Genomic DNA, 18,816 nt, shown 5'->3' with positions numbered 1-18,816 from the left:
AAATCAGTACCAGATTTCATTAATACAAGAAAGTGCCAGTTTAGTCAGTGGCCGTTAAGTGTTTAAAAATTTTTTGAGGGGCCAGCCCCGTGGCCAAGTGGTTAAGTTCACGTGCTCCGCTGTGGCAGCCCAGGCTTTCACTGGTTTGGATCCTGGGCGCAGACATGACACCACTCATCAGGCCATGTTGAGGCGGCGTCCCACATGCCACAACTAGAAGGACCTGCAACTAAGATATACAACTATGTACCTGGGGGATTTGGGGAGATAAAGCAGAAAAAAAAAAAAAAAGATCGGCAATAGTTGTTAGCTCAGGTGCCAATCTTTAAAAAAAAAAAAAATTTTGAGAATCAAAACATAAACCTTTAGATATTGTATCATTTTTGAGACTGAATTTTGTGGGACCTTACTATCAAACTGTTGCAAAACTAATCCACAGAAATTTTACGAAGCAGAGTTCGGACTAGGATGAGGCACAAATTTAAGGGGATACTAAAAACCTTAGTAATCAAGATATATTATGATGCAATATTAAAATCAGTGCAAAAAGTCCATGATTGATAAAATAGCAAAATTTTAAGCAAAGACAGGATTAGTATTACTGATTTTCTGTCTTTTGCCTCAGTCTCAAATGTGGCTCAGCACAGCACTGCAAGGAAGTGCTGTAGTTTGATGTTGAACAAACAGATGGAAAAATCAAGTAGACAAAAATTAAGATAACACTTAGGGTGTAGGAAAACTGTTAGTGAGATTAAATTGGTACAACTTTTTAATAAGGCAAAATGGCTGCATCTGTCACTTTACAGTTAGCATGTACTTGTGTCTCTATGATCTAGTAATATTTCATGTGGCTATGCTTTATACAGCTATAAAAAGTAACCTCGAGCTGTATTTCTTAGACTTTAACAGTGTTAACCATGATGTCAAGATCCAGATACGATCACTCATACTTCCATCTTCTTACCCCTTTTTGTAAATATTCTTTTGCTTATTTTTCTTATGTATATTCCCAAAGGGGAAATAGCTTTAATTTTTTCTGGTGTTTAGAAGTTTAAAAAAGTTAGTATTTTACTTATATCCTTCTGCCTTTTTTCTATTTATTTAAAATTTGTGCAGACATATTTCAAAAATATAAGAGACATCTTCCACATCGATAGAGATACATCATCATTTTGAGTGATGGCCTATTAATTATTATTTACATATATATAAATTTAAGTGTTCTTTTACTGATAGACATTTAAGCTTTTGGAATAACATTGTTTTAATTACTGTAATACAGACCATTTACAACTGTTAATTTTTTGACCAGGCTCTTTACAATATTTTTGACATTTTTAAATAAATTTCCCAAAATAAGGTTACTTCATTCAGAGGGTGTGAATATATTTTTATTTTTTTGTGAATATGTACTCCAGCATTCATAATGAGTACTCCAGAATTCTGCTTAGATTTGACTTAGTTTCTTTTGTTTTTGTTTTTTCTGCATTCTTTTCTTTTTATATAGGAAGAAATGTCAGTATTATACAAGTTTTTCATTTCATGAAGACCCACAAACATGTTCAGTTGATAAATCTTGGATATGTTGATTTTTTTTTGTTTGACATCACTGTTTGGCAAACTTTTTTGTAAACTGCCATGAGTAAATACTTTTGGTTTTATGGGTCATAAAGTCTGTTACAGTGACTTACTTCTGCTGTGTAGCACACAGTCAGCCATAAACAATCTGTAAACTCATGAGCATGGCCGTGTTCCAGTAAAGCTGTGTGTACAGAAACAGCAGGCTCAATTTGGACCATGGGTTATAGTTTGCCAACCTTGATTTAGATTGATCTCTACATCTTTTTTTTTTTTTTTTTTTTTTTGGTGAGGAAGATTGGCCTTGAGCTAACATCTCTTGCCAGTCTTCTTTTTGCTTGAGGAAGATTGTCGTCCAGCCAACATCTGTGCTAGTCCTCCTCCACTCTGTATGTTGGACACCACCGCAGTGTGGTTTGATTAGCCACATGTAGGTCCGCACCCAGGATCCAAACCTGCAAACCCCAGGCCACCAAAGCACAGTGCATGAACCCAACCACTATGCCACTGGGCTGGCCCCTCTACATCTTTTTTATATTTATGCACATTTACCCAAATCCTCGATCATTAAGGCACTAAAAGGAAGGCATTGAATAAGTTTTATAAGCCATTTAAAAGTGTTAAGTTGTGGACTAGTGGAACTAGTGTTTTAGTTTAGTGTTCTATGTTCAGGTAAGTGTGTAGGGTTCATATAGGAGACAGTTTATTCTAAAATTACCAAATTTTGGCTCAACATCAAACATTTAAATAATAAAGCATTTTTTTAAATGAAGCAAATGTTTACTTAAATTATAAAAAACATTTAAATTTCTTTCTAGTTTTACTCCCAAAAAAGAAGAGGAGGAAAGCCAACCAGCAAAGAAAACGTACACTTGGAATACAAAGGAGGAGGCAAAGCAAGCATTTAAAGAATTATTGAAAGAAAAGGTATTTATATTGCTGATTTTTATATAATATATAAGTAAATATATACTGTATATAAATATATAATTGTCTAGTAAATTAAGTTACTCTTTAATGCAATCAGTACCTTGAAGCCTTTATTGAAAATACTAATTTCATAAACTGAAAATGAACTAAATGTCTCTTTTTTTTTTTTGAAGAACACTTTCTAAGACTGACTTTGAACACAAAAAAACTGTTGGGTACAAGGTACTACATAGTACATTCCACCTAAGTATTTAAGATTTTTTGTTAATAAAAATTGTTTATCTTTTAATCAGTAGTCTTAAGAAAAAGTATTTGTGCTCTGTTTGAATTGAGTTTAAGTTTCCTTTTTAGTCTATAGGTATATTACCCAGATTTGCTTTGCTTCAATAAGAAATTATTTTTTTAGACCTTTTTTCAAACTCCTGCAAAGGGAAGTACTTGATGTTTGCAGTGAGTATTATACTGTGTTTCGTGTTGTATGACTTAACTATATTTTTGCGAAATTTTGATTTTTTTTATTAAATGATTTTCAGCGGGTACCATCCAACGCTTCATGGGAGCAAGCTATGAAAATGATCATTAATGATCCACGATACAGGTAATACTGTGATTTTTTTAATTTACTTTTCACTTTGAGCATAGCAAGCCTAGCAAATTCAAAACTGTTAAATAGTATAACTTTTCATTCCCATTGTCTTCTGTTATTTTGAATAATAATAGAGTTGTTTTATGTCTGTGAACCAAAAAAGCCAAAAAGTTTGTGATATAATTTGAGCGCCCTGCTACAGATGAAATTAGAATTATTTTTGAAGTAGAAATTATTTTCTGTAATCATTTATCTTTAATATCTGGCTGAAATTTTCTTAATTTGTGAATGAAGTCAATTGTATTGTTTTTCAAAGCACTAACATTTGATCATCCTGCCTTCATTTACTCTTGTATGGTATTTTTCTATTGTTTAGTGCTTTAGCAAAGTTGAGTGAAAAAAAGCAGGCCTTTAATGCTTATAAAGTCCAGACAGAGAAAGAAGAAAAAGAAGAAGCAAGATCAAAATACAAAGAGGCTAAGGAATCCTTTCAGCGTTTTCTTGAAAACCATGAGAAAATGACTTCCACAACCAGATACAAGTAAGATTTTTAGTGGTGCATGGTGTATATTTACCGCACTGTTACTGTGTCAGACTTTGCCAAGTGCAGTAACTAACCCAGAGTAGATGCTTATTAAATAAAACTAAATGGTTGTGACTGTAGCAGTTTCATAAGGTACAAGACAAATCAGTATTAAATGTGGAATTTAACTTATAGACTTATTGAGTTATTAATTAGGGACTAGAACAAAAAGGAGAGAGATTTAGTAGTCAAAGCTTGACTACTGTCTAGCTAATATAAGGATTGAAATTTTTGATATTTGTGGAATAGAAACAGGTATTTTCATTAAGTATAGCATTTTGAAAACTTGGCATTTATATAGCACTCTTCATTTTTAGAGTGCTTTATTATTTAAAATTGTGGGTAATTAGTATTAACATTTTTCCAATAAGCTATTAAGTTCATTTTCCCTGTGTGCTTTCTTGATTTTCCTCACTCTTCCAGAAGAGTCTTAGTGAAGGACTCTTCGTTATTTCTTTAAGTAGTCCTATTTTCAGTCTTACCCAAATTTCTGACAACTTTTTGAAGTCTATAATTTAGTTCATGGGCAGTTTCGTAATCTCTGTAGCTACCCTAGGAATAGAGATAGTCTTGACTGCAAAACATTGCTAAGTTGGAATTATCTCCTCTATCTCTTAAGGAGAAATGGAGGCCTAAGCTGTTGTTTTCTTTTTCTTAACTATGCAAAAAGTTTCCTTTATAATAGTTATGAACTTAAGAGTGGAAAAATTGTTCATTTGGTGGTTTTAAATTTAGTATAAAATTAAAATGGCTTCAAATTCACTTTTATTGTATAATATAGAGTAACATTTAATTTTTTTAACAAATAGAAAAGCAGAGCAAATGTTTGGAGAGATGGAAGTCTGGAATGCAATATCGGAACGTGATCGTCTTGAAATCTATGAAGATGTTTTATTCTTTCTTTCAAAAAAAGAAAAGGTATTATTCAGTCGTAGTTATTGGTATTTATAGATAAAACAAGACGTTTCTTCATTCTCATTAGGAGTTACCTTATAACATGTCCGTTTCTGTTGGTTAGTTTATCCAGTTTATGTGGCACAGATCTGGTTATTAGAAGTTAGGTTTAAAAGTGGTTAGCTCCTACAGTAAGTATTGATGTGGATATAATAGGTACAGATTTATCCAGCTGTTACTTGAATTATCATTAATTGGCTGTTTTATGCCCACTTTGAAAGATACTTTTTTAGCTAATTAGGTTTAAAAAGTACTCAGTAGTTTTGCTCATATGCATCTATTTATGATTCTTTTACAAAAAGGGCAGTAATGTGTAATTGTTTCCACTAGAATGTACTTGTAGCATAGTGTTTTAAAACACTTATTTTGCTCATGTCTATTTTATTATGCACTAAGTTGTATATTATCCAGTCTGCAAGAGATTTATAAAAACATATTAATAACAAGAATTTTAACATAGCTGCAAGTGGTTGACAACCTTAGCATTTACCCATTGTGTGATTTGTCTCCAGTAACCTTAGTTTTACACCGTGTCTATATAATGCATAGTTATAGGAAGAGAGATTATGGAGGTGGGGGCGTTGGGGAGGGGCTTGGTTTCCAGATTCCAGCTTTAGAGGAGAAGTGAAGAAATTAAAGGTAAGTACCAAACCAAGTAGTTAGGTAAGAGCACTGGAAAGGTAAATAGTGTTGATATTTAAAGTAAATAGGTAACATCTGAAATTTGGTCGTGAGTTAGAATGTAAAGAAACCATCACTAATTGCACTTCAATATTATATTCTCTTTGAACTTCAAAACATGTGTTCATACTTTTGATTTAGGAACAAGCAAAGCAGTTGCGAAAGAGAAATTGGGAAGCCTTAAAAAACATACTTGACAACATGGCTAACGTAACATACTCTACTACTTGGTCTGAAGCCCAGCAGTATCTGATGGATAATCCAACTTTTGCAGAAGATGAGGAACTACAGAGTAAGAATAATGGCTAAATGGGAGAAACAATTTCTAAAAAGCTGTCCAGCAGCAAAGAATTCTCACTTTTTCTGTGAGATCACTAAGTGAATTTTACAAAATTGTTTGCCCCTTTCTGAAAAAATGTTTTTGTTTGTTTCCAAAAAGAATATTTCTTTTGAATTAAGTTTTCTGATTCAGGACATAATATTTTTCCAAAACTCTAAAGTTCGCCTTATCAGATAATCCTTGAAATATGTTTATCCTAGGTCAAACTTGAAATTGTCCTTTGCCATTTATAGGACTTGGTAAGAACCTAATTAAGTACCAGATTTTACTCACACTGTCTTCTTGAGGTAATGGCTTTAGATTTGCAAAAAGCAAAAAATATTTTAGCATTATCTTACATTAAGCTTCCCCAACTTTGGTCTTTTTCTAACCTACCTAGTTGTTTTTTAAATTATAGCTTTCTTGATTATCCCTCTGAATGCCGTGCTGCAGTAGATTTGGGATAGTGCCTAGAATTCTATACTTTGAAAATCTTGGGTAATTCAGATACTGCAGACAAATTTTGTCATAATTTTATTTTCATTAATTGTATCATGTGCATGGTCTTTGTTTTATCCTCTTATTCAGGGTATCTTATATTTAATGAGATCTTGTAATTTTCCTTAAATGTTTCTTATTTAGATGATTACAAGTCATATTTGAGTTTAAATACAAGTATTTTGGAGAGGTGAAGTTGAAATTTGTAGGGAGTTAATGTAAATAATTAAACTGCTTTCCTTACTGATATTTGACATTCTAATTTTCTTTGAAAAAAACTAGACATGGATAAAGAAGATGCATTAATTTGCTTTGAAGAACACATTCGGGCTTTAGAAAAGGAGGAAGAAGAAGAAAAACAGAAGAGTTTGCTGAGAGAAAGGAGACGACAGCGTAAAAATAGAGAATCTTTTCAGGTAATAAGAAAATATCTTTTTTACCTTAATTTTATATTATGGTTAATGAGCTTGAACAAGGATATAAACAATTTTGAGACACCTGATCCCAGATCATTCACTTCTGCTTTGTGGAGAATCTGTACACATTTGACTCAAGTTCTGCAATTAGCTATGAATCCACTCAAGGAGAGCAGCCATTTTAGGCTGGGGGAACATAGAAGGCTGTAGCAGATTTGGTATTTAAGGTGAGCACTGATAGATACGGTGTCACTTGGGAAAGAGGAATAGCATGAGGAAAGACTTAAACTATGTGTGATGAGTCATTAGTACTAGTTGATTTTTTAAGCTCTAGAGAACTGTAGGGAATGCTGTGGTATAGTTTGGGGATGGGCCATAATTCTTAAACATTATACACAAGCGTTGAAATTACCTATTTTCTGTATAGGCTAGTGGCTCATTTTCACCTCCAAGTATTACTTTTATTCTCTGAGTAATGGAGAATATCTTGGAGCAGTGAATTTTTGCATTTTATATTTCACCAGATTGCACATTTCCATAGTAATTATAATAATAGCAGTTAGTGTTAATTGATTGCTTTCCGCTATACATTTTAAATTTATAATCTCTCAATTTCTGTGACAGCCTTATAAGAGTAGGTACTATTTTTGTTATGTCCGTTTATGTAGATAAGGAAATGGGCTCTCTGAAGAGGTGAAGTGACTTGCCCAAATCACCTACTGAATAGTGGAGCCAGAATTTAAATCTATGCAGTCTTAATTACAGAGGCTCCACCATTAAAAACCGTATTAAGATAAATGCTAAGTTACAGTGGCTTAAATAAGAGTTTTATTTCTTGAAGTAGTAACAGCTGGTTGGTCCAAGGTAGAGCACATTGCCATCCCCTAAGGCACTGGTTCTCAAAACTTAGTGTGCATCAGAATCATTTAGAGAGCTTTTAAAAAACACTCTCTTGGGGCCAGCTGAGTGGCATAGTGGTTAAGTTTGCACCCTCTGCTTCAGTGGCCTGGGGTTCACAGGTTTGGATCCTGGGCATGGACCTAGCACCACTCATCAGGCCACACTGGCGGCATCTCACATAAAATGGAGGAGGATTGGCATAGATGTTAGCTCAGCAACAATCTTCTTCAAGCAAAAAGAGGAAGATTGGCAATGGATGTTAGCGCCGGGCCAATCTTCCTCACACACACAAAAAAACAAAACACTCTCCTTACCATGCCAAAGGTCCCTAACCATCTTAAATGCCATAGCCAATAGCGTTATTTCAGTCCTCATTGCATAAAAACTTAACATTTGCTACTCTTGATGGGTCCTTTATCTTAGTGGTTTCCCAAACGATCGTTCGGAGGATTGTTAAAACCACATATTGTTGAGCCTCACCCCTAGATTTGATTCAGTAGATCTGGGGTGAGTTCTGAAAATCTGCATTTCTAATAAGAATCAAATTCTGGGGTGGAGCCCAATAATCTGGTTTTTACCTGTCCTTCAAATGATTCTTTGAGGAACCACTGAGATAGAATAACATACCAAAAGTAGAAAAAATGTTAAGAATCTTGATGAGACTGAAAAAATATGGTTAGGTGTAGCATTTAAGGTGTTTAGTTACTTTTGGCATGGTAGGGAAAGCTAGGGTGACCAAATAGTTTAAAGGTAAATAGAAGGAGACAAAAAGAAAGAAGGAGATGAGGAAAAGAAATATTATTGAATTGGCTCTGAGGCAGTGAGTGGTATTCAACTATCAATTTTGTTTATTGTTGATGGTCATGATTTGCAAGGAAAGGTGCTACTGACATTTGGTTGAGGAGAGGCCAGAGGTGCTGCTAAAAAAATCTTACAATGCACAGGACAACTCCCCCCCTGCCCCGCCCCCCACTCCCACGCCCCCAATGCACCCCCCACAAAAAAAAGAGTTAAGTGGTCCAAGATGTCATTAGTGCCACGGTTGGGAACCTCTCCTCTAAGGGAGGGAGAAATACCAAGCTCAGCAATCTTTGAAGCAGCTTCATTTCCATAATGTAAAAGACTAGGCTCCTCTCCCTTTCCCCAAGATAGGGTTAGTAAATAAGAGAGTAAGAACCGTGCAATTTTAGCATAATAGTTTTCAAACCTGAATTTCCATCAGAGTCATCTGGTGATCTTTAAAAAGTAAAATTACGAGGGGCTGGCCCCGTGGCCGAGTGGTTAAGTTCACGCGCTCCGCTGCAGGCAGCCCAGTGTTTCGTTGGTTCGAATCCTAGGCGCGGACATGGCACTGCTCGTCAGGCCACGCTGAGGCAGCATCCCACATGCCACAACTAGAAGGACCCACAACGAAGAATATACAACTATGTACTGGGGGACTTTGGGGAGAAAAAGGAAGAAATAAAAAAAATTAAAAAAATCTTTAAAAAAAAAGTAAAATTACGAATATCTGGATTTCAATCCTTTGTTTTTTTTTAATCTCAGGTGATTCTGATTTTTACTCAGGTTTGGGATTCACTATTGAAATTGATTCAATCTCAAAATTCTATGACTTTATCAGATCTTAGCAACCTGGAAGTGAAACACAAATGCTAGCAAAACAGATATGATAGAGTGGAGTAGATTCTAAGATTCTGGAGAGCATTATTGAAGATGGTTTCTAAGCTCTTTTAGGGACTGGAAAGAGGAAGAAAGTGAGGAACCTGGTGATCACAGAGCAGGGGTGGGTTAAGATAGGAATCCATGTATGTTGAAAGGTAGGGGCAGAAGGATAAATACTAAGTTTTAGAAAAGAATTTTGGAAATATAAGACTGTATGGACATGCGTATTATTTGAAGAGATGTGGAGTTACAGGTGTCTGGTGTTATTCAGGACAATACAATCCAATAAAAATTTGTATGCCACATACATGATTTTAATTTCTTACTAATTTTAGTAATTTTTTATTCACTCAATATATCTAAATATTATTTTTACATGCAGTGTTTTTAAAAATTAATATTTTTTTGTAATAAGTTTTTAAAATCTATTGTGTGTTATATACTGATGACAGCTTCATACTAGCCAGCCACATTGCATGTACTTAGAAGCTACATTTGACTAGTGGCTACCATATTGAATGGTGTAGGTATAGAAATTCTAAGAGCAGCATTTTGGGCCATAGTTCTTTAGGGATTTTTTTTGTAGCACTAAACTCCCTAAGAATTTGGGGAAGTAGGAAATGTGGAAATTGCTGAGTGTTTATGTCCCAATATGTTGCCCTAAAAGTCAAAGTAGTAAAAAGAGATTAAAAAAAGAGAAATTGGAATAAGCATATAAATATTTAGACTTAAGGTATAATAGTGATAGGAAAGAAAGGAAAGAAGTTTTGAAATCAGATATGGGGTTTAGTCCTAGTTTCCCCAGATTCCTATTACATCTCACTTTGGTAAAATTATATATTCTTTTAGAGGTCCACATTTGTTAAGAAAATTAAATAAAAAATAAAAACACCCAGAACACATATTTTACAGGAAACGTACACATTCTTTAGCCTCATCATTTGAGATAGATAATATCCAGTGTTTTAACTTTTACCTTTATATATTTTTTTTAAACTGGAAATGATGTTCCATCTTAAGGGACAGTAAACTGAAGCCTGGAAAGATTAATAAAGTTTTTCAAAGGTCCTTTTCTCTGAAGTACAAAATACTTTTTTGCCTAACAGCAGATTTTGCTTTCATCAAAGAGCAAATATTCTTTGCGCATAAACATATTGGAATAACATTGGTAGAAGAGTTTTAAATATTGCTATGTTTTTAACATGTGTTTTCATGTTAGACTAATATTTCTAATGTCCTTAAAAACTTTTAAGTTATAATGTAGTTTTCTTTTTTCCCCCAGATATTTTTAGATGAACTGCATGAACATGGACAACTGCATTCTATGTCGTCTTGGATGGAATTGTATCCAACAATTAGTTCTGACATTAGATTCACTAATATGCTTGGTCAGCCGGGTGAGATTCTTTTCTTTCCTAATTTAGTTATGATAGTAGTTGGAATGGGCCAGAGGGGAAGGTGGTTATGCTGGGGAATAGGGGGGTGCTTTATTTTGTTTTATAAACAAAAAGTAATTGCAGCTCTTTGGTTAGAGCTAGCTTTTGACTTCTTTAGTTTTTTCATTAGGATCAACTGCACTTGACCTTTTCAAGTTTTATGTTGAGGATCTTAAAGCACGTTACCATGATGAGAAGAAAATAATAAAAGACATTCTAAAGGTAAGTAGTATACTTACTGTTGTTAACTGTTAAATCTATAGTGTATTTTAGAAACTGATACTGTGCTCCTTTGATTTATGTTATTAATATTAACAAGAATTCTGTTTTTTAGGATAAAGGATTTGTAGTTGAAGTAAATACCACTTTTGAAGATTTTGTGGCAATAATTAGTTCAACTAAAAGATCAACCACATTAGATGCTGGAAATATTAAGTTGGCTTTCAATAGTGTAAGTTATCATCTTTAATTATAAACAACTAGTTTAATAGTACAGTTTTTAATATATTCAGCCAAAAGTACTTAAGTTGTAGGCTACTGAAATACAGGAATATGAGTAGGATTTTACATACTAGTAGACAGTCTTTCCAGGTAAGATAAAATGTATTTAGATGATAGGCTGATGTTAAGCTTTTTTTGCTCAAATTAACTGGTGTTATAAATTGGCCCTTAATTTATAAATGATAGGAGAGTACTTAAATTAAGAATAATGAGTTGTTTCAGCTAACAGTATAATTGTTCTATTATAACTGATTAAATGTGATTTTCTAAAAGTTACTAGAAAAGGCAGAAGCCCGTGAACGTGAAAGAGAAAAAGAGGAGGCTCGGAAGATGAAGCGAAAAGAATCTGCATTTAAGAGTATGTTGAAACAAGCTACTCCTCCAATAGAATTGGATGCTGTGTGGGAAGATGTATGTATACTTGTAAAATTTTTCTAATGAACTGTTTCCTTTACAAGTGAAGATAAAAATATTTTTAATTCCTTTCCCATTTTAGAGCCACAAAAACAAGCTAAGGTTATTTGTAGAGTATATTACATATATTGAAAGGATATTACATATATTAAAAGTATAAAGTCAGCTGTGACTCTGCGTTTAGGAATATTTGTTAAAAATGGTTTGGACTTTAGAGAAAAGGAAACAAGAGACTTGAGAGGACGAGGCTGTCACAGTTTTCACTTGCTGTTATGATTTCTTTTAGTCATATTGGCACACTTCTCTTGGTATTCATGAATTTATTCCATATCTGAATTTTTCAGATCCGGGAGAGATTTGTAAAAGAGCCAGCGTTTGAGGACATAACTCTGGAGTCTGAAAGAAAACGAATATTTAAAGATTTTATGCATGTGCTTGAGGTAATTTTAGTATTCTCATAACTGGTAGAAATATAAAATATAAACAAAATTTGGAGAATTTAGAATGATCAAAGTATGTTTCTTAAATTACACTGCTTTTATACAAATGTAGTTACCTGGGATGGTTAGGGAATTAATTTTTCTATAGAAACTGCTCTTAAGTGAAACAAACTAAGCTTGTATGGGAACATAAAGATTTGTTTGTGGAGACTGTTCATAATTTGTTACATATTTTTACGGTGTTTTAGATATGCAGCAATTTAACAGCCACATGGACTAACTAGTAAACCTAAAGAAAACTTAAAATCCTGTAAAGTAGATAGAAAACAGGTTTTAAGCACATGTTTCAAATATTACACTACATTAGATGTATTGAAAGCTCAGGGGGGTTCTGAAAAATAATAGAGTAAGTAGTAAATTTTTGTTAAAACAAGTAATGATAAAATTACAAATTACTCCATTAGCTGAATAAGGGTATTTTGATAAAGATTTCAGGTAGACATTTGTTGTAAGTGGTGAATATGCTAAATTGACCAGTAATTATTGATTACTAATATTTGGGCCAGGCACTGTTCTAATTGTTTTACAAATATTACACATGTGAACTTAATCCTTACAACAACGCTGTGCAGTTACAGATGAGCAAACTGAGGCAAAGAGAAATAAAGTACTTTGCAAACCAAGGCTGTTTGACTCTAAGGTTCACGCTTTTAACAAGTATGCTGTACTTCCATTCCAGTTATAGATGAACTGATACGTTAAAACCAGCTAAAAGCTGGCACATACTTATACTTAATATAGTGTTGCATGGTCATTGGGCATAGCAGGTCACTTAATTGACCGTTGATGCTTTCATTGGATTTACTGTTCTTGATGAATATCATTGTTGACAGCAGTTTGCTCTGTTAATATATACCTACGTGTACCCTATTTCGTTTCCCAGCTGCCTCTGGATCTAGTCCTGTTGGCCTCTAAGATCTTTTCTACTCAAAGTGTGTTTTAGACCAGCAACATCTGCATTACCTGGGAACATGTTAGAAACGCAGAACCTCAGGCCCTGCCGACAAACGTCCTGCATCAGAATCATCATTTTAACAAGATTCTCGGGCAGTAGAGTGTGTATTTAATTTTGAGAAGCTCTGCTCTAGTTAGTGTTTAACATTTTCCCTCAATTCAAGAATCTCCAACAAGATTCTTTCACGATCTCTACTGGGGGTAAAGTGGTCAAGTTAGAAGTGGAGCTTAAGATGGTAGCATAGGGAAGGGCTGAACACATTAGAGTAGGTTTTGAATCCCAATAGTCTTGGGCCTTGAAATAGAAAAAGAGTTAGCATTTAGTGACATAAAGAATGAGAGTCCTTCTGAGCCAGATTTTCCATTTCCACTAAGTAAACTGAATCAGAATTTATTTTCAGAACCGTAGCTGTGTTAGGGCTAAGGAGCTTTCTGCATCATTTACCTTTTTCTACCAGCCTGATAATTGTTTTAATGAAAGAGTTAAAATGCACAGAGACAGCTTTTCCTCTTTGATTTCATGTGAGGTTAGAGGTAGATTGCCTTCCAGTGTCTTAAGTTTGATTAGGAAGAGAATTTAAAAAAAAAAAAAAGGAGTAGATTTTGCATTTATTCTGAGACTAGCCTCGTTTATCTTAGTTCAAGGATGGCTCTAAGGTAGCTCTTTATCTTCTTACTGGGCCTAGTTCACTGGCCAAAGCCAGATTCATCGGAAAAACTGTGTCTGAATGTAATTGTATTTCACTGTTTTTGAAAGCAGTGTGACTGTTGTGCAGATTATACCTTTCTGGAGAGTTATCAGTATCCCTACTAGCACACATCATTATCATTCCTATAAAAAGTACTTTTTTATTAATACATTTTTACATTGTTGAGAGTCTAAATGAGGAGATACAGGATGGTTAAGAAGGAACAGAAGAAAACATTTTAAGAGATGTTAATTCTTTGCACAGTTTCAAGGGAGTACATCCTAAATATGCAAAATGAATGGAATTTTACTTTAAGAAATTATTTGTATAGCTTTTAAAAATTATGATCTGCTGTTTAAAGTAAATGCGAACTTTTGAAATTTTTTCCTTTGCCCTTGTAGCACGAATGTCAACATCATCATTCAAAGAACAAGAAACATTCTAAAAAATCTAAAAAACATCACAGGAAACGTTCCCGCTCTCGATCGGTAAGGAAGTTTATTGGATGGCATCATAGGTGTATTGAGGTGTAACATATGTTTGTTAGCATCATTGTGAATGAAATTATTTCTGTTGTTTTAGGGGTCAGATTCAGATGATGACGACAGCCATTCAAAGAAAAAAAGGCAGCGATCAGAGTCCCGATCTGCTTCAGAACATTCTTCTAGTGCTGAGTCTGGTAAGCCTATCTTTTAACTTGATTAAAATCATTGACACTTGGATATCCTCACATTCTGACGCTTTGTTTCTTTTCATGCTACATAGAGAGAAGCTATAAGAAGTCAAAAAAACATAAGAAGAAAAGCAAGAAGAGGAGACATAAATCTGTAAGCAAGCTTATACTTTTTACCCTGTTTTTAGGCTTCTGCCCTCAACTTCCTCAGTGGCAGTAGAAGCTTTTCCTATCTAGTCCTGTGTAGTCCAGCACAGTTCAGATGGGCACCTAAACTCAGGAGTTTTATAGTTGTTCTTCACCTTAATCTTCCATTGAAATCTTTTGGTGAAGTTTAAAAAAAAAAAAAAAAGATTTCCTTTTTTTTTTTTTTTTTAAAGTAATCTTATATAACTGTTTTTGAGAACTAAAAGTTTAAATGTTTAAACAACTCCCTCCTCCACTCTTAGTTCTTAATCTTAGGTACACATCAAGATAACACCTAAGGAGATTTTTCAAAATGTAAGGGCCTGGGTGTCACCACAAACATGTTGAATGAGACTTTTTCATGCTACTCACTTGGATTTGTGCATATCTAATAAAGGACTTTATTTAGGCACAGGCATTACATTTTAGGTAATTCCTGCTTCTTGGTAGCAATTTTGAGGAAAGAATTTTATTATACAGCTGTCAACGTAATATGTGATTAACCTGATCTCAGCATCCTATTATACATATCCACATAAATCAGTATCTTACTTGGTTGGTGGAAAATGTAGTATCTATCTATATTTACATAATAGATATAATCCAATCTTAAGTGTACCTTTGTCCCTAATTTAATGAAGCTCTTTTAGTGGCATGTTACCCTATTAGAATGTCATCTTTCCTGTAGGAAAGACCATCTCCCTCCCATGAATCTTGGAAATGTTAAGAATCCTTGATGTTAACAATTCACATTTCACCACTCTGAGATCACATACCCTGTTTTATGTGAATGGTCTTAAATATTAGTTATATAGGATTTTTAAAAATAGAATGGTGTCTTCATCAAAATCCTAACATTTTTTATTTATACAGGACTCTCCGGAGTCAGATGCTGAACGGGAGAAGGATAAAAAAGAAAAAGACCGGGAAAGTGAAAAAGACAGAACTAGACAAAGATCAGAATCAAAACACAAATCACCTAAGAAAAAGACTGGAAAGGATTCTGTAAGTATTTAGAATTCTGTCATACCTGTATTTTCAAAATACAAGAATAGATACTGTGGTTAAACTATGATGGTGTTTAAAGAATAGACCTTTTTCAGGTCTGCTGCCATTGAAGAACACAGTGAAAATTCAGTTAACTACCTTTCACACAAAATAGTTTTTTAACTTATGTGGTCATGAATGACCCGATTTGAGTGTCCTAAATTTTATATTCCTTAAAAAAATAACAGCATTCCGTAACTATTGTTTTAACCCACTAAGAAAAGATATGGTCTTCTGCTTTGTACATTCTCACTAAGAAGTGCCACTAGACATTTTCTACCTAATTTTTTAAGGAATATAACATTTAGGAGACTCAAATCAGGAATTCTCCCTCTAGATGTCCACAGTTGTCATGGTTACTAAATCCAGTTTCAAAAGGAAGCATTCCAGGGCCTGCCCGGTGGTGTAGTGGTTAAGTTCACGCACTCTGCTTCAGCGGCCCAGGGTTCCTGGGTTTGGATCCCAGGCGTGGACCTATACACTGCTCATCAAACCATGCTGTGGCAGCATCCTACGTAGAAAAAAATAGAGGAAGATTGGCATAGATGTTAGCTCAGGGATACTCTTCCTCAAGCAAAAAGAAGATTGGCAAGATTGGCATGGATCTTAGCTCCAGAACAGTCTTCCTCACCAAAAAAAAAGTAGCATTAGAAATGAGCATTGAGGGGAAGAAGTGAGGACAAATAGGTAGATACTACAAGCCAAAGTTAATATTTTAATATCAAATTACATAATTAGTTCTTAGATTCCCATATACGTGTGTGTGTGTGTGTGTGTGTGTGTGTGTGTGTGTGTGTGTGTATATATTTATGAATGACAGAACACAATAACCCTAGCTGCCTTAGCCTTGCCATTCCTTCCACAAATGCTGTGGGCTTAGCAAGGGTAATGCCTCTGAATCACCAGTGGAGAGTTTAAACTGTGTAGATAAGCCCTGATGCTCCATTTGGATATTCTGATTCAGTTGGTATAGCTTTTTTTTAAAACTGCACTGGTGAGTCTGATGCACATCCATGGTGAAGAATGAATATTTTCTCTATACTTATTAGCAGCTTAGCAGTTTCTTCCTTACAGTAGGTTAAATGAAATCTCTGAAGGGAGGGAGGTTAGGTGAGCTATCCATTTTTCAAAGGTTGTTTCTCATAGATAATGCAGTATTACTTTTATTTTTCGAGGGTTTTTTTTTTCAGCATAAGTCTTGTCCTTTTCATAAACCTTAAATGTTTGTTTATCTGGGCACAACAGTATGCTTAAAGCATAATGCTTTTCTGTAATACGAAACACTTAAGAGGACAACCTAGAATCTGTGCAAAATCAGCAAGGAGATAGTGCCTGGGAAATGAATACCCAGCTTCCATTAAATGGAAACAAGAGGTTTTATATTCAGTTGTGTAAGAGGAAGGAAAAGAAACTGGAATGAACCGTTCTCCCTGATTTACATATTAATGTAAAGTGAAAGTAGCACCATGTAAAAACCTCCTTCTGAGTTAAGTGTCTCCCCTAATATAACCAAGGAGTCCTTAGTTAGCAACACATTGATAGGCTTTTGGGAAAGAGGTCAGTCTTTAAACCCTGTGATGTGCTTGTTTCTGTGGATGAGAATCAATATAGATTTTGGATCATTTTTCAAAGGTTCATTACTATGTAACCTTTTGACATCAAATATAATTGTATTCAATGTCTTTTCAGGGTAATTGGGATACTTCTGGCAGTGAACTGAGTGAAGGAGAATTGGAAAAGCGCAGAAGGACCCTTTTGGAGCAACTGGATGATGATCAATAAATTATACCAAATATATGTTTACAGTATGATTTAAAGTCTAATTCAGACCAGGGACTCTATTTTAAGTTCAATTGAAATAACACTGGGTTTTAATTATATCACAGAAAAAAAAAAGTGCATTTAAGTATTGTTATTGTGGACTTTATAAAAGCAAAGGAAATTGAAAATAACTTTTGATTCTGTATCAAGAATCATATTTTCATACGGTCATAACTGTCTTTCTGTGACCCTTTCAGAGGGCACTGCAGGATGGATTAAAGGTGGCAATTTACTGATAACTGCAGATGTCTCTACTTTGTTCTAAAGTCTAAGTCATGAGATGATTTGATTTACTTTATAGAAGTTGGATTTTGAAGATATAATGAAAATTTTTTTGATACCTAGTAGTACAAAACAAAGCACCAGCAACTGATAAAACTGGTTTTTTGTGCACTACCCAACTGGTTAAAGCCGATATGATCTTTTATGGTGAACTCAGAAATAGGTGTTCTTAATGGAAACCTGGTAGACCCTTAACTATAGTGGTGTTAATAAGCACTACTATAATAAAGCCACCATTATTTTTTATGAAACATCCGATTACATTTTAAAAAGGCTATTGTGAGGGCATTATTTTGAGGTGATGTTTAAAAAGTTAACATCAAATCAAATTGTAAATTAGTTTAAATATATTGCCTTAAGGACCTACTAAAGAATGTGCCACCAAACGTTAAGTGATAGTTGCAATATCCTTGTCTAAAACAAAAATCAATGTTGACTTTAAACATTTTCTTTAACAGTTGTCTTTTTTTAAAAAAAAATTCGATCTTTCTCTTGCTTTTTTTTTCATTGAGGAAGTCTTTTACCTTCCCTACTCACTGAGAAGTATTGACTTCGTGGTACACATTCTAAAGCATTTCTGATTTGAATATTTTTGTACATTTTTATCAATTATTAAACCTTCTCTTCTAGCGTGTACTAGTATTTATTTCTACTTAAACTGCTCAGCTCTAAAAAAAATTGTACAACCACTTAAAGATACTAAGTCCCTGGAATTTTGCTTCATCTTACCCACATAGCTAGGTTATTTTCCTTTTTGAATATTTAAGAATATTATGAATCAGTGCATTTGAGGCCCCTATATTCGTTTTTGATCTATGAATTTCCTACAGAATTCTTTAGAGAGGCAATGATTTGAAGCTAGAATACTCCTGATATGCTAACTTTTGAAAGTTGGTAACGTAATTTATACTATTTTTTCTTCAATGCAGGAGATTTTTTAAAGTAAATTTTAGCATATAGTCTTTGGTATTATGCATTTTTTTTATTTTGGACACTTTGAGCGATCTCATTTCAAGTTGGGATTTAGAAGAACAGAAAGTTCATTTTATTTTTCCTTCCCTATCCTGATTAATTTGAAAGTGGGACTGACCAGGACGACTCTTTCTCATCCCTGCTCCCTGTATTTCAATTAAATGTAGCAGCCACTGTTGCAAGTCTCAAAATGGGACTGGGGGGTGGATTGTTTCTGAACTTCTCTCTGCCAGC

General features: G+C 34.1%; 1 protein-coding gene across 12 annotated transcripts in view; it reads left to right on the top strand.

The window, feature by feature from the left end:
- Window positions 1-18,244, top strand: part of PRPF40A (pre-mRNA processing factor 40 homolog A) — a 54,535-nt gene extending 36,291 nt beyond the window's left edge. For 8 of the 12 annotated variants that reach the window (XM_070240971.1, XM_070240972.1, XM_070240970.1 and 5 more), the window contains 16 exons: window positions 2,397-2,505; window positions 3,042-3,106; window positions 3,471-3,635; window positions 4,487-4,595; window positions 5,454-5,604; window positions 6,412-6,545; window positions 10,390-10,504; window positions 10,662-10,765; window positions 10,878-10,994; window positions 11,318-11,455; window positions 11,803-11,898; window positions 14,003-14,089; window positions 14,184-14,280; window positions 14,367-14,428; window positions 15,334-15,465; window positions 17,197-18,244. In XM_070240971.1, coding sequence (XP_070097072.1) covers window positions 2,397-2,505; window positions 3,042-3,106; window positions 3,471-3,635; window positions 4,487-4,595; window positions 5,454-5,604; window positions 6,412-6,545; window positions 10,390-10,504; window positions 10,662-10,765; window positions 10,878-10,994; window positions 11,318-11,455; window positions 11,803-11,898; window positions 14,003-14,089; window positions 14,184-14,280; window positions 14,367-14,428; window positions 15,334-15,465; window positions 17,197-17,289 — 1,774 coding nt within the window. In that variant the 3' untranslated portion in view covers window positions 17,290-18,244. The remainder of the gene's footprint in view (window positions 1-2,396; window positions 2,506-3,041; window positions 3,107-3,470; window positions 3,636-4,486; window positions 4,596-5,453; window positions 5,605-6,411; window positions 6,546-10,389; window positions 10,505-10,661; window positions 10,766-10,877; window positions 10,995-11,317; window positions 11,456-11,802; window positions 11,899-14,002; window positions 14,090-14,183; window positions 14,281-14,366; window positions 14,429-15,333; window positions 15,466-17,196) is intronic. The other 4 variants (XM_070240967.1, XM_003363256.5, XM_023622927.2 and 1 more) reach the window with 1 other exon arrangement.
- The last annotated feature ends 572 nt before the right edge of the window (window positions 18,245-18,816 follow it).

The sequence above is a fragment of the Equus caballus genome, chromosome 18 (genome assembly GCF_041296265.1).
Source record: "Equus caballus isolate H_3958 breed thoroughbred chromosome 18, TB-T2T, whole genome shotgun sequence".
NCBI lineage: Eukaryota > Metazoa > Chordata > Mammalia > Perissodactyla > Equidae > Equus > Equus caballus.
Note: the sequence above shows the minus strand (reverse complement) of the source record. Positions and strands in the feature narration are given on the sequence as shown.